General features: G+C 47.6%; 1 protein-coding gene across 6 annotated transcripts in view; it reads left to right on the top strand.

Moving 5' to 3' along the window:
- kif21a (kinesin family member 21A) overlaps positions 1-22,451 on the top strand; it is a 54,612-nt gene that overhangs the window by 15,536 nt on the left and 16,625 nt on the right. For 4 of the 6 annotated variants that reach the window (XM_060061618.1, XM_060061620.1, XM_060061616.1 and 1 more), the window contains exons 2-16: positions 6,056-6,278; positions 9,784-9,966; positions 12,215-12,355; positions 13,005-13,154; positions 13,879-14,049; positions 14,559-14,674; positions 15,024-15,219; positions 15,783-15,972; positions 16,389-16,455; positions 16,963-17,163; positions 18,981-19,077; positions 19,689-19,803; positions 20,558-20,746; positions 21,262-21,461; positions 21,687-21,794. In XM_060061618.1, coding sequence (XP_059917601.1) covers positions 6,056-6,278; positions 9,784-9,966; positions 12,215-12,355; positions 13,005-13,154; positions 13,879-14,049; positions 14,559-14,674; positions 15,024-15,219; positions 15,783-15,972; positions 16,389-16,455; positions 16,963-17,163; positions 18,981-19,077; positions 19,689-19,803; positions 20,558-20,746; positions 21,262-21,461; positions 21,687-21,794 — 2,347 coding nt within the window. Of the gene's footprint in view, positions 1-6,055; positions 6,279-9,783; positions 9,967-12,214; positions 12,356-13,004; positions 13,159-13,878; positions 14,050-14,558; positions 14,675-15,023; positions 15,220-15,782; positions 15,973-16,388; positions 16,456-16,962; positions 17,164-17,852; positions 17,925-18,980; positions 19,078-19,688; positions 19,804-20,557; positions 20,747-21,261; positions 21,462-21,686; positions 21,795-22,451 lie in introns of all 6 variants that reach the window. The other 2 variants (XM_060061621.1, XM_060061617.1) reach the window with 2 other exon arrangements.

Below are 22,451 nucleotides of genomic sequence, written 5' to 3'. Positions count from 1 at the left end.
CAATACGTATCGTATCAGCACTCAAAAAATGTGATAACATAATGTGAAGTCCCGCCCATAACCTGGCCTCATTGGAAGAAGAGACCCCATGACCGTCGCCATCTTTTTGAGAGGAACGCAACAGGAGGTGTGTGTTGTGCCGGGTCACATGACCGGTTTGTGTCAGTAGCAGCAGGCCACGAGAACCTGGCATGACCTCTAACCCCTGACCTGTTGACCTTTCACCTTTTTTGAGGAGACCTAAAAGTGTACGCTAGAGAAGTCTCCTAAAAATACGTCTGACCCATCCTCTACAGAAAGGCTCCTTATGGTGTTAGAGTACACAGAGTGACATAAGATAACCTCTACTATAGAAGATGGTACTTTACTCAAACACACAGATGATATTAGGGATCGACCGATACCGTTTTTTTAGGGCCGATACGATACCGATATTTTTTCCTCAGCCTTAGCCGATACGCCGATACCGACTTTCTTGAGACGATTTTTATTTTTATTTTTTTTAAAGGAACATTTATTGAACTTCAATATAAAAAACAATATTTAACAAATAGTAAAAACAGGTGAAGTAGAACAAGTAAGAACAAGTAGATGAACAATATTTAACAAATATTAAAAACAGGAGAGGTAGAACAAGTAAAAAAAAAAAAACAGCGAAAATCAGCCGCGTATCGGCCGATACACGTAAAAACCGCGAATATCGGCCGACCGATATATCGGTCGACCGATATATCGGTCGATCCCTAGATGATATAACCCTAAGTGTGGAGTAGAAGTGTGGACTTCCTACTTACACGTCGAGTATGTTGGTAAGAAGATAGTCTTACAAATCAGATTAAGATTAACCTAATCTCTGATTACAGACAACCTCAAATATTGGTGCACACTGCACAGGGTGTTTCACTTTATTTGTTTCAATCAATAATTTAGCTGGAGGTGACATGACAACATAATGACTTAAAGCAGGTAATTGTCTGTTGAAACCAACACAACCCATACTTGTCGCTGTGTGAACTATGTGGCTGCACTGGTTTCAGATCAACACGACTGGCTACTGTGGCGATTGATTTGATTACACTGATTACAACCACCTTCTCCAAGCTTCATCCACTCATGGGGATGAGTTTCTCTTCAGTAGAATATCTCTTCAGTAGGACTGCTGGGTCAGAGGTTCTGCTGTAGCACAGTAGGACTGCTGGGTCAGAGGTTCAACTATAACCCACTAGGACTGCTGGATCAGAGGTTCTGCTGTAGCACAGTAGGACTGCTGGATCTGAGGTTCAACTATAACACATTAGGACTGCTGGATCCCAGAGCAGAATGATATAATTAGTAGTAGTAATTGTAAAGAAATTTCCCCAGTTTCAATTTGAAGAAGCATATACCCCCCGGGCGGCTGGCAGGGGAGGAGAGAGGGCGGGGATGATTTGCAGAAAGTGTGTCAAAGCTGACAGGATTACACAAACCATTAGCATGAGAAATAGCCTGAAACAAAAGGGTCCATGTGAGGGGGGGACGGGGGGACGGGGGGACAGGGGGACAGGGGGGGTTATTACAACTCCAACGCTCTGTACCTCTGAGGAAGCGCCTATTGTGAGACACCGGCTGAGCGCTGCATCGATTGTCTTTGTGTCTTTGTGTGTTTGTGCACAGATCTGCAAACGCACTCACGCACACACACACGCCAACACACACACACACACACACACACACACATGCCAACACACACACACACGCCAACACACACGCCAGCACACACACACACACGCGCCGACACACACACACACACACACACGCCAACACACACACACGCGCGCCAACACGCACGCACGCACACGAAGGCCGGGACTCATGCCAGCCTGGTTCACAGGTGTGGACGGAGGAATCTGGATACCTCTCAGACTCACACCCTCGTATCTGTTGGGACTCGCTGCCCTGTTAGTCATCACCAAGCATCAGGTTATCGGCCGTGTTGCCGCTACTTAATGATCGTATTAATGAGGTCATCATTATGCATTGTGACCGTCATGAGTCATTACTGTTGTTGAATAACGTTCGATATCTTTTAGGGTTTGGAGGTCAGTGGGCCGGCGGTGTTCTAACCGCCGAGCAAACAAGCTTATAACACACACACACACACACACACACACACACACACACACACACACACACACACACACACACACACACACACACACACACACACACACACACACACACACACACACACACACACACCAAAACATATACACACACACACCAAAACATATACACACACACACACACACCAAAACATATACACACACACACACACGGACACACGCTCACGCTCAGGAGTACTGGGGTTCAAAGGAGGCCAGATGCGACCACACAGCAGGTCCTCCACCTTATGGACGACATGTCCTTGACCATAGCAATCAACCTCATTTATTAAAGACACTGACGGGGAGTTGTATTAGAACCGGGTGGTGTCAGAAGAACCTGTCTGAACCGGTTGGCGTCAGAAGAACCTGTCAGATCCGATCAGAACCTGTCTGTGTCAGAACGTGGGGTGACCTTTCGCTCTCCCCGCCCTCTCCGGCCGGTTGCCGTGGTGACGGGGATGGCGGGGGGATCCAGTGTCACGGAGAAACACAATGGACGCCTTGTTCCATCGCTGACTCTTGAGTCCTCTGAACACTGTACTCAGAGGTAGAGAGACGGCTAGAGAGACAGGCAGGTAGACAGACAGGTAGGCAGAGAGACAGACAGACAGGCTGGCAGAGAGACAGACAAACAAGGCAGAGAGAGTGACAGTAAGAGAGACAGGCAGGCAGGCTGAGAGAAGGGAAGACAGGCAGAGAGACGCATGCAGATATACAGGCGGAGAGACAGAGAGAGAGAGACGGACGGCGGGATCTAAAGTTAGTATTCCATGAAGTATAATTTGTGTCAAAGGGATTTGGTCAGAAATGTTGGCCCTTGGAATGTGAAATTACGAGTGTGTTCTGACACACATGCACGCAAACACACACACAGAGACACACACACACAGCCCTGCGTTGGCGTCAGGCCTGGTAATCCGTGGGCCGGTCTCAGTTGGCTCAGAGGCCTGAACATCAGGCCTGCAGAGAGACACGAGCGTTCACCAATGGTGAAGCAGAACAGATAAGCCCCGCCTACATGGTCTATGAGCCACGATATTGGGCCTTGGGGGGGGGGGGTCAGGTGGTCATGGGACCGGCCCGGGGTCGGACTCAGTCCTCAATCTCACTAGGTCAGGTTCTCTCTGAGTTTGGATCATTCAAGTTGAATGGAGGGTTTCCCCTTCACCTAGAACGTTCCCAAACGGGGACGCTGACCCCACGGTTCCCAAACAGGAAGTCCCATGGTTCCCAAACAGGAAGGCCCACGGTTTCCACGGTTCCCAAACAGGAACACTGATGGTTCCCAAACAGGAACCACGGTTCCCAAACAGGAAGTCCCACTGTTCCCAAACAGAAAGTCCCATGGTTCCCAAACAGGAAAGCCCACGGTTTCCATGGTTCCCAAACAGGAACGCCCCCACAGTTCCCCGGTTTTCCTCTCTGGGTCTGTGTGTCGGTGCTTTGGGTCCGCTCTAGAGAAGCGCTCTGTGTTTAGAGGCTATTTCTCAACACAAACCTGGCATTATCGGAGTGCTGTCGGGGAACCAGGATTCAACCACGAGCCCTTTATTTGAAGGGTTGTGACGATGGTTTGGTGAACCACACACATTCCCAGAGTCTGTATCTTTTGAATTCCACAAGCAGGACGCATCACCGTCACTTTGAGTTGTAACATAATGATTTTATTACCAAGTGTGTTACGAATACTCGGATCCCTCTCTGTTCATGGTATTAATGAAGGATATTCATGTTATTAATGATATTAATCCATGGTATTAATCGTATTTACTAATGATATTCATGCCATTCATTTATCGTATGCTGGGTATAAATGGTATTAATGAATGATATTCATGGTACTAATGATATTAAATATGATCTTTATGGTGTTAACCTATGATATTAATGATATAAGCTAATGACATTCATCGTATTATTCATGGTATTATTGGTATTGATTCATAGTAATGGTTATTAATGGTATTTTTTCATATTTCATAATGGTATTAACGATGCTATTCATGGTATTAATGATATTAATTAATGGTATAATGATATTAATATTATTAACTAATGATAATAAAAAAGAAATGAAAAAATACTGATTAACAGAAAAAAGTGTGACATATTTTGTTCAATAATATACAGAAAAATACTCTATCTAGTAAACATACTTGCAAATAGATAGAGAAGTGTGTGGATAAAAAAGAAAAGACAAGAAAGAAAAGGAAAAAAACAACAATAAAATAGAAATTAGAATAAAGACAGCTAGGGAAATGTGCCAAAGGTTACAAGCACCAGCCAGTGTAAACAACAAAATAATACATCCCTAATATGTCAAAACAAACACACACACACACGCACGCACACACACACACACACCAGGGAGATTCTGTGGGTTTACTTAAGCAAGATTATGGTAAAAGGGTCACTTTAAAATTTTGTTAGCGGCAGAGTGAAGGTTGTTTAAATTGGTCTCATTATCCTTAATAATCCGAGCAGTTGAAAGTTCAAGATAAATTGCATCCAAAAAGGTGAGGACCCAGTGTCTGATGACAAGGGAGTGGGGAGGCTTCCATCGCACCGCAACCATCTTTTTGGCAGCTGTCAGGCCTGCCAGTGCTATGCGTATTTTAAGCTTGGTGATATTGAGCTTTGCGAAATCATTTAACAGAAGGACAGAAACATATTGGTATTGTTACTGATAGTAAGTCCGACATTACGGATGTCACTTTAGCCCAGAATCATGACACTGGTGGACAATCCCACATCATGTGAAGGAAAGTGCCAGGAGTTTTCAGTGCATAAACTACAGAAGGGATCACTTATGGCCTTCATACAGTAGAGTTTTTTCGGTGTTAAATGTGTTCTATGAGCATAACTAAAGTGAATTTTTCACGAAGAGAATTAGGGGGACAAATCCACCTATCTATGTCTGCTTTAATTCTGTTCCATGCTTCTGAGTAATTGTGTGTCACAATGCGGTTTATAGATGGAAAAATATCAATCCCAAGATACTTAAAGTGCTGGACAACCGGAACCTTAGCTGGAACTTGCAGTGTTTTAGCTGGCACATTTAATGGTAAGAGGGCAGATTTGGACCAATTAATTTTGAATCCTGAAAGACCACCAAACTCCTCACAAATTGACAGCAGATTAGGCAAAGAAAGTTTTGGGTTTTCCATGAAAACTAAAATATCATCAGCATATATATATCGGAATTCAACAAACTGAGAGGCCTATAATCTTGACACTGTTGAATCCTTGTCTTTTTTTAATAGTAATGAAATCAGAGCTATATTTACATCTCTTGAGAAACCGCCTTTATCTATAGAGGCTCTAATCATGTCTAAGAGTAGTGGACCTAGTTTGCTCCAGAATGTAACATAGAACTCATGTAGAATCCCATCCAGACGTGGGGATTTATTCCTTTGCATTGTAAATACAGCCATTTTCAATTCTTCTAAATAAATCGGGTATTTCTGGCGAGTAGAGTCACCTGCTGTATCTTTCCCATTTCTGCTTTAACTGTGCCAATACTCTTAGTTAGTGCTACCGAGTCTGTTTGGATAGCTTTTAATTTGTCCTCTGTGCCCTTTCACATCGTTTGAAGTTGATTGAAGCGTGTCTCAAGGTAGCCACGTTGCTTCTCTAGCACTGCGTCCGCCAGGGCCTCCATTTCAGATTTCCCTCTCGTTACCGGAGCTCTTTTAGTTGAATTGGCCATGGCTTCTTACAGACAGCTTAACGACGCCGAGTGACCAAAAAAACCCGTCTCAACGGTATAAAATAATGAAATTGACAATACTGGGTTGCGCTAAGGAATCAATGCTGCCATCTTGTCCAGCTGGTCACGTTAACTAATGATAATCATGATATAATGGTATTAATTCTGGGTATTAACGATGCTCTTCCTTTGTTTGCTTCAGGATCCGGCCCCAGCTGGGCCGGGAGAAGATCGAGGGATGCCACATCTGTACTTATGTGATGCCCGGGGAGCCACAGGTGATCCTGGGGAAGGACAAGGCCTTCACCTACGACCACGTCTTCGACATGGACTCCCAGCAGGACGCCATCTACGAGGCCTGCACCGAGAAGCTCATAGAGGGATGCTTTGAGGGCTACAACGCCACCATCTTTGCCTACGGACAGGTGGGCAGCACTCACTCATGGACATATTATAGAAAGGACAGCGGACTAAAACATGACAGCGGACAAATTCATTCCTATGAAAACTGCTCAATGGCACAAGGGAACATCAAGGAGAGATTGTCGCTCTCTCTCTCTGTCACTCTCTCCATCTCTTTGTATCTCTCTCTCAGTCTCTCTGTATCACTCTCTCTCTCTGTATTAGTCTCACTCGCTCTCGCTCTCTCTAGCTCTCTCTCTAGCTCAACCATGTAGTACCTGTTCTTCGTAAATTCCCGCTGTTTAATGTTCTCTAGTAGCTGGAAGGACAAGGGGTGTGTGTGTGTGTGTGTGTGTGTGTGTGTGTGTGTGTGTGTGTGTGTGTGTGTGTGTGTGTGTGTGTGTGTGTGTGTGTGTGTGTGTGTGTGTGTGTGTGTGTGTGTGTGAGCGTGTGTGTGTGTGTGTGAGCGTGTACATTGTGGGCGTGGTCACTGCTAACAGGAGGTGAATGAGCTTTGGAGTTTGACCGTGAGTTACCCCCTGACAGAGCCGCTCCAGTCTGTATATTAATCCTCGCCATAACTGCGTCCTGCTGATGTATTTGGCTGAAGCATTATGCTAAATCACGAGTGGTTGACGGGGCCCTAATCCAAGAGGGCAGAGGTCATCTGGAGCGGAGGGACCAGGCTGATAAGTACGTGTTTGATCACGGTACACAACGTCTTCAGAAGGACTGAGTGGAACCGGGGCTAGTTTTTACAGTGTACGAAGTACTAATAAATACTGTGTATATGTATATGTATATGTGTGTGTGTGTGTGTGTGTGTGTGTGTGTGTGTGTGTATGTATATGTGTGTGTGTGTGTGTGTGTGTGTGTATGTGTATGTGTATGTGTGTGTGTGTGTGTGTGTGTGTGTGTGTGTATGTGTGTATGTGTGTATATATATATGTATGTGTATATATATATATGTATGTGTATATATATATATGTATGTACACATAAATACTGTATCTATATATAATTTCATATAAGAACTTATAAATACTATCTATGCGTGTGTGTGTGTGTGTGTCTATGTGTGTATCTATACATATATTTATGTATAAATGTAATAACTTATACATATAAAATATATTGAAGTACTTGCTCACAATGCTCATAGGCTGATTTGGAGGAGACTAGAGGAGATTAGTTCGACTGACCCGGTTCGTTTTTCAGATTGATGAAAGCATTTCTCTGGGCTAGGAGCTTTAGTATGGTCTCAGTGGAACCGACCCACCCCTTAAACAAACACACCTTTAGGGAGGATTCAGGGTCCAGTCTGAGTTCTGCGGGGACACCGTGGCCAAGCCTGACAGCCGGTTGACGTTCAGATGGGATCACTGGATCATAACAAGAACCAGTTCATGACCTCTGATGAGGGCTGTTTCAGATGGGTTCCTGCGCGCCCACTGAGAGCGCACGCTCATAAAACATGTCGTCCGCCGATACGGGCCAGGCCCAAACACGCAGAGCGGGCCGAGTTTATTCCTAGTACACTTATCTGAATGCTCTCCCACCCCAGCCTCCCCCTTGCCTCCCCCCTGCCTCCCTCCCAGCCCCCTCTGTCAGGTCTAGCACATGGAGAAGACAAGCAAGCTCTGCCCCCCCCCTCCTCCTCCGCCTGAGTTGCCCTGACAACGGAGATCGCAGTGCTTGGCGTTCGCAGGGAGGGAGGGAGGGAGAGAGAAAGAGAGGGAGGGGAGGGAGAGGAAGGGAGAGAGAGGAAGAGAGAGAGAGGGAGAGGGAGGGGGAGAGAGAGAGGGAGAGGGAGGGGGAGAGAGAGAGGAACACAGCCGCTGCTGTTGTTCTGATAAAGCTCTTGGTTCGTGCTAGTGTAGCACGTAGCTCCTGAGCTAGCGGGGTATATTTAAGGCAGGTTAACCTACATCCTCTGTGCCCCGCCCTCCACGGCTGGCCTACTTCAGACCTGCTGGGCGGTGCAGATGTAGCGCATGGTGGGAGGTGGAGCACAGCTGGTTTAGCAGAGATCATCTCTGGACCCGGCCCCAATGCATCATGGGACCTCCGCCCATTTGGGTTCAGAGATGGGATTTTATTATTGTTTTCTTTATTTGAGATTTGGATTCAAATGTTCTGTGTGTCATGTCTGAATTATTTGAGGGAGGGAGAGAGAGTGTGTGTGTGGGTGTGGGTGTGTGTTCACATAGATAGACGGACGGATGAATAGATAGATACTCCCTTCCCTCGCTCATCCAGATGGGGAAGACAAAACACAGGAATAAAAACAAAGCAAAATGTAAACGGAATGTTCCATTAAAACGTTTAAAATCACTCGAGCGTCAGGAGGAGTGACGGGGGGCGAGGAGAGAGAGAGTGTTCTGGAAGAGAGGCGGAGTCCCAGCTGTCTGGGGACGGGGGGGGCCAGAGGGCGGGGCCGGTCCTAGATAAGGGGATATCAAGGGACCCTTATCTTAAGTCAAGGGACTTAATGTACACTCTTATTGTATGTTGTACGTCCTGGCACTTAGGACATAGTATCCTGTAGCATCTTATCCTATGCCTTTGTTCTGTACGGGGACCGGGTTAACCTAGTGATTGTTAGTGCCTGGCACTTGGTTCTATGAACGTCCTTACTTTACCGACGGAGATATATTGTTGTTTCTCTTTCTTAGACACATGTACTTATTGTAAGACACTTTGGATAAAAGCGTCTGCTAAACACCATGAATGTAAACATTTAAAAGTGGTGTCTGTGACTGTTATAGTAAATCCTACAATAATCATTTTAATAGTCTAGTAACTGTTATAGTAAGTCATGGCAATAGTCTAGTAACTGTTATAGTAAGTCATGTTAATGGTCTAGTAACTGTTATAGTAAGTCATGGTAATAGTCTAACTGTTATAGTCGGTCCTATAATAGTCATGTTAATGGTCTAGTAACTGTTATAGTAAGTCATGGTAATAGTCTAACTGTTATAGTCGGTCCTATAATAGTCATGTTAATGGTCTAGTAACTGTTATAGTCAGTCCTATAATAGTCATGTTAATGGTCTAGTAACTGTTATAGTCAGTCCTATAATAGTCATGTTAATGGTCTAGTAACTGTTATAGTCAGTCCTATAATAGTCATGTTAATGGTCTAGTAACTGTTATAGTCAGTCCTATAATAGTCATGTTAATGGTCTAGTAACTGTTATAGTCAGTCCTATAATAGTCATGTTAATGGTCTAGTAACTGTTATAGTCAGTCCTATAATAGTCATGTTAATGGTCTAGTAACTGTTATAGTCAGTCCTATAATAGTCATGTTAATGGTCTAGTAACTGTTATAGTAAGTCATGATAATAGTCATGTTAATGGTCTAGTAACTGTTATAGTCAGTCCTATAATAGTCATGTTAATGGTCTAGTAACTGTTATAGTCAGTCCTATAATAGTCATGTTAATGGTCTAGTAACTGTTATAGTCAGTCATGTTATTACACTAGTAACCGTGGTGATGTCCTCCAACATGGCGGCGGCCCACAGACGGGCTCGGGGAAGACGTACACCATGGGGACGGGCTTCGACGTCAACATCGGGGAGGAGGAGCTGGGCATCATCCCCCGCGCCGTGCACCACCTGTACCGGGGCGTGGCCCAGCGCCGCCAGGCCGCCCAGGACCAGGGCCGGCCCGTACCCGAGTTCAAGATCAACGCCCAGTTCCTGGAGGTAGGGCCTGACCCCCGACCCCTGGCCCCGAGGCCTGACCCTTGACCCTGGCTCTCAGCCCTCCGTGGCCGGCGGGTCTGGTTTCTTGTCAGTGTGCAGATAGAGAGATGCGTTGCAGGGATGCATCTTTACAATGTTATTGAAAGGTCTCATATTATAGCACCAGGCGTGAGTGGGATTAGCCGTTAAAAGCCGTTTGGAAAATCGGCGTCTTCGGACATCATAAGTGGGCGGGTCCACCTAGATTTGTGCTGGATAGATCAGTCTACCAGCCTACCCAGTGGACTGTAGCAAATGTTGCTCATCTTCCGTCATACATCTAGGGGGACACGCCCACTTGTTATGTCACTAGAGGCCGATTTTCTAAACGGCTTGTAATGGCTAATCACACTCACACCTGGTGGTGTAATATGGGACCTTTAAAAAAAAAAAATAATAATAATAATAATAATTATAATCAAAGACACATGGCAACATATCTAGAGAGAGGTCAAGAACCCAAAGTTTATTCTGCAAAATGTTATGATCTGAAACAGAGAGAAGCAAGCAAAGGTTTCAATTTCTGTAGCAACCACAATAAGTGCCAGTGTTTTGTTTTACTCAAAATGAAAATCATTTGATTCGCTGTAAATCAACTTCTTCCCCTCTGTGGACTATTGGACAGGGTGGGAGAGAGAGAGGGAGAGAGAGAGAGATCATGGTGTAGCACTAAGTGTGAGAGAGATCTCCGAGGTCAGAGGTCAGTCCTGATACTGTTCTCACCTCCTCACAGCCTTTGAGAAGACTGTTTTAACAAAAGTACCCCCAAATCCCCCCAGGCAGCTGTCATGGGTTGGAGCTGGGCCCCAGCAGGGGGGGGGCGGGGGTGGGGGTGGGGGTCTGGTAAGGGGTGGAGGTGAGGAGGTTAACATGGTGGCGATTAAGCAACAGTTGTGGTCGTCCGTCAAGCGCCATCATCTGAACATAGAGGGGTTGGAACTTAGTGGTCTAGTGCTGGTTAGGCTGTCGGACCCCCAGCCAGAAGGGTCCGGGTTCCAACCCAAACGTCCCCCACGTTCTACCTGAGAGATACCCTAACCTGCTCCTCCATGACACTTATAACATAACATACTGTAGTCACTGTCAGACGCTTTGGATGATATGGATCTTTCCGCACCATCCTTACCCTCTCTTTGGTGACGTTGGCCAGCAGAGTTGGCGTCTGACGCCATCCCTTTATTTAAATATTTGTATCGGTGCTTATATTTTTAAACGGGCGAGTTGGATTACTGTTTGCAGTGAATCCCAGGGCAGAGCTCAGCTCACGCTATGTTAACAGTTCAGGAGGACAACTTCTTCATTCTACACACAGATTAAGTCTTTCTCTTAGTCGTCAGCCACATGCTTTTGGTTCCCAGGTTCCTCGGGTTCTAAAAGTCTCCGGTTGTTTTCCGAGCCGTCTTATGACCGAGGGGCTCGGATTATTGTAAGTCACATTTCTGGATCAGAGTCGCGCTGTGCGGCCGCTCTGAAGTCTGTGTGTGGAGGAGCCAGGCGTTGCCTTCCTCATCCTCCTCTCTGATGAAGGGTAACCCGATTACACTGTAGTGTATTCAGTGAGTTTAGTCCCAGGCAGAGAGCAGCCGTTCATAACACATATGTTAAGAAGGGTTCTTAAACCTTGCATTCTTTCGTTGTGTTCTTTATTTGTTGTACCCTGTTATTAACTCTGAGACGGCCAAACGTTTAGCTTGCTATGCAGATTCAAATACGTGACATATTTTGACAGTTTTAGCCCTTTGCCTGGCGCTCTAGCCTGTGAAGCACACATTTCACATCCAGTAATGACTCTGATTTTTTAGCGAAGGTTTTCCTCAAGAAAACATGCAGTCATGCGTTTTATTTATACACACATACGCACACACACGTACACACACATGTACACACACAAACAGAGGTGTACACACACACACACACACACACACGTACATACACAAATAAATGTACACCCACAAACATAAACACACATACAAATACACACACACCGACACACATAAGTACACGTACAAATACAGATACACACATATGCATATACACACACACACACACACACACACACACACACACACACACACACACACACACACACACACACACACACACACACACACACACACACACACACACACACACACACACACACACACACACACACACACACACACACACACACACACAGCGTGTCTCCTGACCCCCTGTGTCCCCCCAGCTCTACAACGAGGACGTCCTGGACCTGTTTGACTCTGTCCGAGACGCCAAGCAGAAACCCCACATCAAGATCCACGAGGACGCGGCGGGGGGCATCTACACCGTGGGGGTCACCACCCGCACCGTGGCCACCGAGGAAGAGGTGGGCCTTCATACCTGTGTGTGTGTGTGTGTGTGTGTGTGTTGATGAATGTTTGTGTTAATACATGTGTGTGTGTGTTTCTGCACGCATGCTTTTCCAAATGTGTGTGTGTTAATACGTGTGTGTGCGTATGCTTTTACAAATGTGTGTGTTAATAAATATGTGTGCGTGCTTTTACAAACGCGTGTGTGTGCAGTCCTTGCCCTTACTGTACTGACAGAGATATATTGTTGCGTCACTTTCTTCTGAAAAATGTACTTATTGTCAGTCACTTTGGATAAAAGCGTCCGCTAAACGCCCTGAATGTAAATGTGAATGCAGTTAGCACCAATGCTACACACAAACCCCAAAGCAGTTACATAACAAACAATAGTTTACAAGATATATTCATGTTTCATTCATGTGAATGCATTGATGAAAACTATCGCACAAAGAGTGGCTCAACATGTGCTAATAATGTAGTAATAATATCATACAATACTAATGTACTGCGCAGTGCGCACCCATCCTGGACTGTATCCCCCCCCTAGATGCAGTGCCTGAAGCTGGTTCTCTCTCCCAGACCACCGCCAGCACATATTAGTATATTATACTAATGTACTGCGTAGCCATCAGCCTGTGTCTGATCAGACTCGTATCCCCCCCCCAGATGATGCAGTGCCTGAAGCTGGGGGCCCTCTCCCGGACCACCGCCAGCACCCAGATGAACGTGCAGAGCTCGCGCTCCCACGCCATCTTCACCATCCACCTCTGCCAAGTGCGCGTGTGCGCCCCCGACCCCGACGCTGACGCCGACGCCGTGCGTGACCTCACGTGCACTCTCATTCACACCTGCACGAATTCACATGCAAACAAATTCACATGCACTCTCATTCACATGCACACAAATTCACATGCACTCTCATTCACATGCACATGAGCGTTCGCTCACTTGCGCTCTCGTTCACATGCACTCTCATTCACATGCACACTCCAGGGGGTTTAGTGACACACAATGAACATATTTCTGTCTCAATAGCGCTGCTCAAGATAAGGCTCGGAAATAGTTTGTGTAAAGTGAGAGGTGGTGAGTTTCCTTTAAAAACAAAGAAATTCCCAAAAATCTTTTTCCGCTAACCTGATACCTAAGAGTGGGCAGATGTACGTACAACTATTTGCCCAGCAATTCAAAATGTATAACTTTTTAAATGATCATATTTTGTTGCAAAGAATTTGTGGAAAAATACGCTTTTATAGAGAGATTAGCTGAACAAAATGAGTTGCAATCCACTATTACATTTGGTAGAAGAAAAATCCAGGGAAGGTAGATACAGCATAAAGTAGCTTTATGCTACTGCTAGCATGAAGTGGACACAACCGCCTGTGTGAAAAGTTAAAGTTAAATGTTACTTTATTACTTTATTAATCCCAGATTGGAAAGTCACAGCATTGAGTACAGCCCACGTTTTAAAATCATTAAAATAAAAAGATGTCTTCTGCGTGATGGAATCATCGTTCGTCTCTTCCGTATTTCTGTCCATCAGCAGGACGGAGAGACGGACAACAGGGTTTCCAACGGCAACTCGGAGATCGACGAGTTTGAAACCCTGACAGCCAAGTTCCACTTCGTGGACCTGGCCGGGTCGGAGAGGCTCAAGAGAACCGGGGCGACGGGGGAGCGCGCCAAGGAGGGCATCTCCATCAACTGTGGACTGGTGAGGGACACTAAGATCAACAGCCTTAACCCTTATTCTTAACTCTGTTCGCTAACCTCATCACCAGTGTACTCGTGAGGTCCGCAGGCACCCTTAGATTAACGCCCTCAACGCTTAACCTTAACCCTGTACACCAACCCTGAGTCCTTACCTTAATGCCTAACCATAACCCTCAACCTCTAACCTTAACCCTGTTCACTTACCTTGAGTCCTAAACTTAAAACCAGCCATAACCCTTGCCCCTGAGCTCTAACCCTGAGGTCTTCTACTGCCTCATTCGACCCATTATGTTTCTGGAGGTGCACCGCCATCTAGTGGTGAGGTTTTGTATCTGCAAATACATACAATTTTGGATGAATTTCAAAATAATTCCAAACACAATAATGATCGCACAATAAAGTAATATAGCGCCATTCAAAAATGACTAGACACCCTGCAGACGGTTGAGGGAGAAAGTAATTACAGTTGCCCTACAATATTGCAATTAATGTGTGACTGTGTGTTCCCAGCTGGCCTTGGGGAACGTGATCAGTGCCTTGGGAGACCGTAGCAAGCGGTCGTCCCACGTCCCGTACAGAGACTCCAAGCTCACCAGACTGCTGCAGGACTCCCTAGGGGGCAACAGGTGGGGGGTTCACTACAGCTCACACCTCCTGCAGACGTTCACTACAGCTCACATCTACTATAGATGTTCACTATAGCTCACACCTCCTGCAGATGTTCACTACAGCTCACATCTACTGCAGACGTTCACTATATCTACTGCAGATGTTCACTACAGCTCACATCTACTGCAGACTTTCACTATATCTACTGCAGATGTTCACTACAGCCAACCTCTACTGCAGGTGTTCACTTAGTTAAAATACTTTAGAAGAAAAAATGGAAGAAAAGAAAACTGCCCCTGAACGCGTATGTCTCTGAACGTCAAACCCCTCAGCCCTGCCTCACCCCCCTGGTCTCCTCTCCCTCAGCCAAACGGTGATGATCGCCTGCATCAGCCCGTCTGACCGGGACTTCATGGAGACTCTGAACTCACTGAAGTACGCCAACCGGGCGCGCAACATCAAGAACAAGGTGGTGGTGAACCAGGACCGCGCCAGCCAGCAGATCAGCGTCCTGAGAACCGAAATCGCCCGGCTGCAGATCGAGCTCATGGAGTACAAGACGGTGAGCAGCGCTGTTAGCATGCTAGCTGTAGAATTAGGGTGGTGGCAGTAGAGTTGGCATGATAGCAGTAGCATGTTAAAAAGTCAGTAGTACGGTTAGCATGTTAGCATAGGGTTAGCAGTATAGTTAGCATGTTAGCAGTAGAGTTAGCATGTTAGCAGTAGGGCTAGCATGTTGGCAGATTAGCAGTAGGGTTAACATGTTAGCAGTAGGGTTAGTATGTTAACAGGTTAGCAATAGGGTTAGCATGTTAGCAGTAGTGTTAGTAGTTTGAGCATGTTAGCAGTAGGGTTAGCATGTTAGCAGTAGAACTAGTAGTTTGAGCATGTTAGCAGTAGGGCTAGATTGTGATCAGTAGCATGTCAACAAGTTAGCGGTAGGATTAGCCGGTTAGCATTAGGGTTAGCATGTTAGCAGGTTAGCAGTAGGGCTATCATGTTAGCAGCAGCAACAGCATTTCTTTAGGGCTTGCCTGTTAGCAATTAGGAATAATGTTTGCAGTTACAATCAAATTATGACAGATTTGACTGACCTCCCCCTCCTCCTCCCCCCTCCTCCCCCAGGGGAAGCGCTTGGCGGGGGAGGACGGCGTGGAGAGCTTCAGCGACATGTTCCACGAGAACGCCATGCTGCAGACGGAGAGCGGGAACCTGCGGCTCCGGGTCAAGGCCATGCAGGAGACCATCGACGCCCAGCGGGCCCGCCTCACCCAGGTCCTCAGCGACCAGGCCAACCAGGCGCTCAGCCGGGCAGGTGAGGAGTCAGAGGTCACCGGGGTCACGACCCCAGGGTCAGAGGTCACCGGGGTCATTACTCTAGGGTCAGAGGTCGGGTCAAGACCTCAGGGTCACCGCCACACACTTGACGATGCGATCAGATTCTCTTTATCAATTCCAGATGGGAAATTCAGGTGTTGCTGCAGGAAGTAAAAATATTTTAAGTACAGTATATATAAACAAAATATACACAATGGGTTTAGTAATCAAAAAACACATAAAACCTAATAAAGGCAAAGCTTTAAGATAAGTCTAAAGTGTTCTATTATCATAACGGCGCAGTCTGACACAATTCTATTCAGGGAAAGTGTTATGGTCAAGCCAAGTAGATTACATAACGTTAATGTTAATATTGTGATGAAGCTCATGGTGTTCCTGTGTCTCATCCCCCAGGGGAGGGAGGCAGCGAGGAGATCGGCAACATGATCCACGGTTACATCAAGGAGATCGAAGACCTCAGGTGAACACACACAGTCCTCGGGGGCTGGTCCATGAGGCGTTGAACCCTGTTGGCGCTAGGTGTTGTAGCGCTAGGCCTTAACATCAGCAGTCCTCAAAAGCTCGTCGATGAGGGGGTGAACCCGGGTTTAACTCTGTTAGGATGAGACCTCAGGGAAACATTATCAGTCCTCTGGAGCTGGTCCATGAGAGGGTTAAACCTGTTAGCGCTAGGTGGAGGAGGGGAGGGAGGGAGGGAAGAGAGATGGAAGGGAGGGAGAAAGGGAGAGGAGGAAGGAAGGGAGGGAGAAGAGAAGGAAAGGAGGAGGAAAATAAGGAAGGGAAGATTGAGAGAAGGAAGAGAGGGAGGAGAGAAGGAAGGGAGGGAAGATCAAGATCTGTATGGTTTGGCCTCAAAGTCAGAAGACTCCTTTCATATTGTGTAATAAAAACATGAGTGCACACTTAATTAAACAGGGCTTTGATTTATTTCATTATTATTAATATCTCTTACTCCTGTTCTGCTCAGAGCCAAGCTGCTGGAGAGCGAGGCCATCAACGAGAGCCTCCGTAAGAACCTGTCCCGGGCCTCCACCCGCCAGTCCCTGTACGGGGGCCCCGGGGGGCCCTTCTCCTCCATGGCCCCCGAGAAGGAGACCTCGGACGTCATTGAGCTGGCCAAGAAGGACCTGGAGAAGCTGAAGAAACGGGAGCGCAAGAAGAAGAGGAGGTAAGGCCATCGTAGCCTCACCTTCGCCCGCCTCAGTCTTCCAGAGGTGTAGCGGTGGCGCTAGGGGTCGTAGCTCTAGGGGCGTAGCGCTAGGGTTGTAGCGCTAGGTGCAGTTGCGCTAGGTGCAGTAGTGCTAGGGGGTTAGCGCTAGGCTTTATAGAGATGGGTGTCGTAGCGCTAGGTGCTTGCTCCAGCCAGTACAGCTGCAGAGCCGTCGTGCTCCAATGGCTCATGCCATCCGTCCCGTCCATGAGGAGCTCTGACTGGAGGCTGGGACGGGAGGCTGCAGGTGGGAGACTGTTTGTTTAAATCTCCTGCTCTTGGGTCTATCCGTTCTTCCTTCTGAAAGGTTTTATATTTCAACGTTTTTGACCTATCCCCCTCTATTCATTCTCCCACCCGTCCCTGCCTCCTCCCTCCCTCCCTCCCTCCCTCCCTCCCTCACATCCATCCTCCCTCCCTCCCTCCCTCTCTCCCATATATCCTCCCTCTCTCTCCCCTCCCTTCCATCCATCTTCCAAACAATCTTATCTTCCTTCCTTCCCTCCCTCCCATACATCCTCCTCCCTTCCCTCTATCTTCCCTCCCTCCCTCCCTCCCTCCCTCCCTCCCTCCCTCCCTCCCATCCATCCTCCTCCTCCCTCCCTATACCTCCGTCTCTCCTGTGACCTTTGCCCCCCTCCCTGAAGACTCCAGCTCCTGCTGGAGGAGCGCGAGCAGCAGGGGGGGGAGGAGGCGCTGGAGGAGGTGGGGGGTCCCAGGTTCGTTGGTCCACTTCCTGCCACTGCTGCTGTTCCCATCGCTCACCTCTTTAGTTGCCTTGGCTACCTCTTCGTTTTGTTCAGAGAATGGTTTTCTTTATACGTTTCGGTTGGAGGTAGTTGCCACACCGGGAGTGAGAAGTAGGTAGCTAATGGGTAGCTAGTACTAGTTAGCTAGTGAACAGCTACGGATTAGATAGCTATTGGTAAGCTAGTAGTCAGCTTATAGTAGGTTAAACAGTTATTAAGCCATCTTCTGAACATCCACCACTAAGAATTACCAAAATCTTTGCATTTCTTCCATAATACAATCACGCATTGCACATCGAGGCCTGGAGTCCATGCGCCATCTTAGAGCCTAGTTCGTTGTGCGCTGGTCGTGTTCCAGTAAAACGTCCACTCTAATGGCCGCCCGCTCTCTCTAGATCGAGTTGGTTGCTGATCTATTCTTCCATTAACTGTACTTAACCATCTGGGATGAGAAAGAGGCGAACTGATCTGGAAACGCACCGTCCTACGCCGCGTCAGTGCAGCTATCCTGTGTGTCGTTATCACACTATGTGTTATAAAGAGAGCAGTCTGAGGCAGTAGGCTGTGAAGATGGTCCCTGGTTTGATGACTACCTTCAGTTTTCTTCACCGGCTCGCAGACTTTTATTTGCTTATTGATTTGTTCTGTTGGATGATTCAAAAGAACACACTTAGTCCTGCTCACTGAGGACAGAGTGGGCTCACAGGAGCTGTGTGTTCTGTTGATGCAGCAACATCTTAGGCGTGTGTGTGTGTGTGTGTGTGTGTGTGTGTGTGTGTGTGTGTGTGTGTGTGTGTGTGTGTGTGTGTGTGTGTGTGTGTGTGTGTGTGTGTGTGTGTGTGTGTGTGTGTGTGTGTGTGTGTGTGTGTGTGTGTGTACTTTGTGTCCTAACACCACACTGCCTAGTTCCATTAAGCTCACCACTGCGTTGTGTCTTTGTCGTGTGTGTGTGTGTGTGTGTGTGTGTGTGCGTGCACATGTGTGAGTGTGTGATAATGACCCTGACTCTCGTTGTGTGTCCCTCAGCGCTGTGAAGGAGGAGCTTCCAGACAACGACCAGGACAAGGGGGCGGAGGGGGCGGAGAAGGAGGGGCCGGAGAGGGCCAACGAGGAGGCAGAGATGGTATGATTGACAGACCAGTTTTCCTCAGTAGTTGGAGCAGCTTGTAAATTAGGAAATATCCTCGTTGTCATTGTATACTTTTTATGATACAGGATTCAGGCTTTTTCTCCTTTCGACATTCCTTCTCGGAGTTAGACCTGCGCAGTGAGACACTTTTCAATGTTCGTACCCGCTTCCATTAGCATTAGCATTTAATTCCGAGGTGCCATAGCATTAGCTTCACAACAAACACATTATGCTTCAGGTAATGCAAGCTTCACTCTATTAGCGTGGAACGTCTGCTATGAACTAAGTAAAAAAAAGAAGACGGACAAGACTTTTACTTCTTTAAGAAGCAGTTTCTACCACACTTAATTTCGTTCCTAATATTCGCTCCTTCTTCGTCTCTCACGTGACTAGGAGGCAAACGGGTAGACTTCACACGCTGGGGATTGGCCCAAGAACCTTCTGTTTTGGAATCCAACCCCCTAGCCCCCACTAGACTAGACTACCCGGATTAAACACCAGCCTAACGTAGTCTCCTCGTAGCGTCTCGCTCTACACATGTGGTTAGATGTTGGTTCAGACGGTTTGAGGTCGTCTTGAGCGCGAGTTGTCTGCTCTGCTCCCAGGAACCCCAGGAGGGCAGCGACCACGAGGAGGGAGAGGAGGACGAGGAGGAGGATGAGGAGGAGATGGACGTGGAGGAGAGCTCGGACGACTCTGACTCAGAGTCGGATGAAAAAGGTAATAGATCGAGCTGATCCTCAGAACTACAGTCTATTGACCAACTTAAGTAACACACAGGAATCAACATGTGAGTGCTTTGAATCTCACTGTTCAGTTGGGTTGGTGGGAGGGAGGAGAGAAGGAAGGGATGGAGGGAGGAGAGAAGGAAGGGATGGAGGGAGGAGAGAAGGAAGGCAGGGAGGAGAGAAGGAAGGGAGGGAGGGAGGAGAGAAGAAAGGGAGGAGAGAAGGAAGGGAGGGAGGGAAGAGAGAAGGAAGAGAGGCAGGAGAGAAGGGATGGAGGATGGAGAGAGAGGGAGGGAGGAGAGAAGAGATGAAAGGGAGGATAGAGAGGGAGGGAGGAGAGAAGAGATGAAAGGGAGGAGAGAAGGTAGGGAGGGAGGAGAAAAGGGATGCGGGAAGGAAGGGAGAGGGGAGAGAAAGAAGGGAGGAAGGACAGAAGTAAGAGCGGGAGGGATGGGAGAAGTACTAAGAAAAGCATACAAGGGTAAATTAACGTTAGGATTACCTGCTGTACTTTATGTAGGGCGCAAGGGTGCAGAGATGTAAGGGATCATATGCATTAAGACCTGGCAGCCATCTTGGTTCAACTCCCAGCTAGCTCTTAGAACCAAGATGGGACCAAGATGGCCGCTAGGTGGAACCAAGATGGCCGCTAGGTGGAACCAAGATGGTTGCTAGGTGGAACTAAGACGGCCGCTTGGTAGATCAGGCCCACGTTTGATTTGTGATGGCGTTGTGTCGTCCCTCAGAGAACTTCCAGGCGGACCTGGCCAACATCACATGTGAGATCGCCATCAAGCAGAAGCTGATTGACGAGCTGGAGAACAGCCAGCGGCGGCTGCACACGCTGAAGCAGCAGTACGAGCAGAAGCTCATGATGCTGCAGAGCAAGATCAGGGACACCCAGCTGGAGAGGGACCGCGTGCTGCACAACATGGGTGAGGAGATCTGGCTCCTGGTGCCGTCACACACCGCCTCCTCTGCCTGTGTGCACAGGGAACAAACTTCCCTCCCTTTCTTCCTTCTCTCCTCCCTCCCTCCCTTCTCTCCTCCCTCCCTCCCTTCTCTCCTGCCTCCCTTAATTCTCTCCCCTCCCTCCCTTCCTTCTATCATCCCCCCCTTCCTACTCTCATCCCTTCCTTCTTTCCTCCTTCCCTACCTCCTCTCCGCCCTTCCTTCTCTCCTCCCTCCCTCCCTCTCCCCTCCTTCCCTCCGTCCCTCCACCCCAAAGGAGCGGAGAGGTTTGCTGTACCATGTGACTGACTAACCCTTGGCCCCGCCCCTGCCCCTGGCCTCGCAGCCTGTAGACATCCTGTTTAGCCAAGACCCCCCACATCTCCTACCTCACTCCGTAACAGCGAGCATCTGTAGACCCCTGTGGTCCGAGGCTCTTCCCCTGACCCCAGGTGAAGGTGAGCATGCCGGGACTCATGGCTGGTGTCGCCCCCTGCAGGCTCGGTGGAGAGCGGCACGGAGGACAAGGCCCGCAAGATCAAGCTGGAGTACGAGAAGAGGCTGAGCGTGATGAACAAGGAGCTGCAGAAGCTGCAGACGGCTCAGAAGGAGCACGCCCGCCTGCTGAAGAACCAGTCGCAGTACGAGAAGCAGATGAAGAAACTGACCCTGGACGTGGCCGAGATGAAGAAGACCAAGGTGGGTCCTCGGTATCAGTGATTAGCGATTAGTGATTATTGATCGGTCACTTGTCAAGTGACCAAGCGGTATCTTTACTGTGATTGGACAAGTCTGTCTTCAATTACCTTGTCTCTGATAGGTGCAGGTGTGTCTTGACTTACCTTGTCTGTGATTGGTGCAGGTCTTTCTAACCTTGTGTCTGATTGGTGCAGGTCTTTCTAACCTTGTCTCTGATTGGTGCAGGTCAGGCTGATGAAGCAGATGAAGGAGCAGCAGGAGAAGAACCGAATGAACGAGTCTCGCAGGAACCGGGAAATCGCCTCCCTGAAGAAAGACCAGCGCAAGCAGGAGGTAACGTTCTCCTGACACACGGTTCCAACACACTGTTCCATGGTTCCAGCACACTGTTCCATGGTTCCAACACACTGTTCCACGGTTGTTACACACAGTTCCATGGTTCCAAAACACTGTTCCATGGTTCTAACACACTGTTCCATGGTTCCAGCACACAGATCCATGGTTCGAACACACAGTTCCATTGTTCTAACACACTGTTCCATGGTTCCAGCACACTGTTCCATGGTTCTAACACACAGTTCCATGGTTGTAACACACAGTTCCATGGTTCGAACACACAGTTCCCTGGTTCTAACACATGGTTCCATGGTTCCAACACACTGTTCCATGGTTCTAACACATGGTTCCATGGTTCTAACACACAGTTCCATGGTTCTAACACACGGTTCTAACTAATGTTTCTAATATTATAACCTATAATATTGATTATAGGTTATAATATTGATTTCTAGATGTCAGGGCAACGTCACGGTCCGCTTGGACTTCCACTGGACTGTGATTAGAGAATAGACGAGGCATCAACGCAGACTTTAATTTCTTCTTTGCCACTGATTAGATATTGATACCATAGATAGACTGTGTAATATTACAATACCCTGTGAATTGCATAGGGGTCGATTTGAGGGCATGAATATTCATGAGCAAATGCAA

The sequence above is a fragment of the Gadus macrocephalus genome, chromosome 9 (assembly GCF_031168955.1).
Source record: "Gadus macrocephalus chromosome 9, ASM3116895v1".
In the NCBI taxonomy this organism is placed as follows: domain Eukaryota; kingdom Metazoa; phylum Chordata; class Actinopteri; order Gadiformes; family Gadidae; genus Gadus; species Gadus macrocephalus.
The sequence above is the reverse complement of the archived record's forward strand: the minus strand, read 5'-3'. Positions and strand labels throughout refer to the sequence as shown.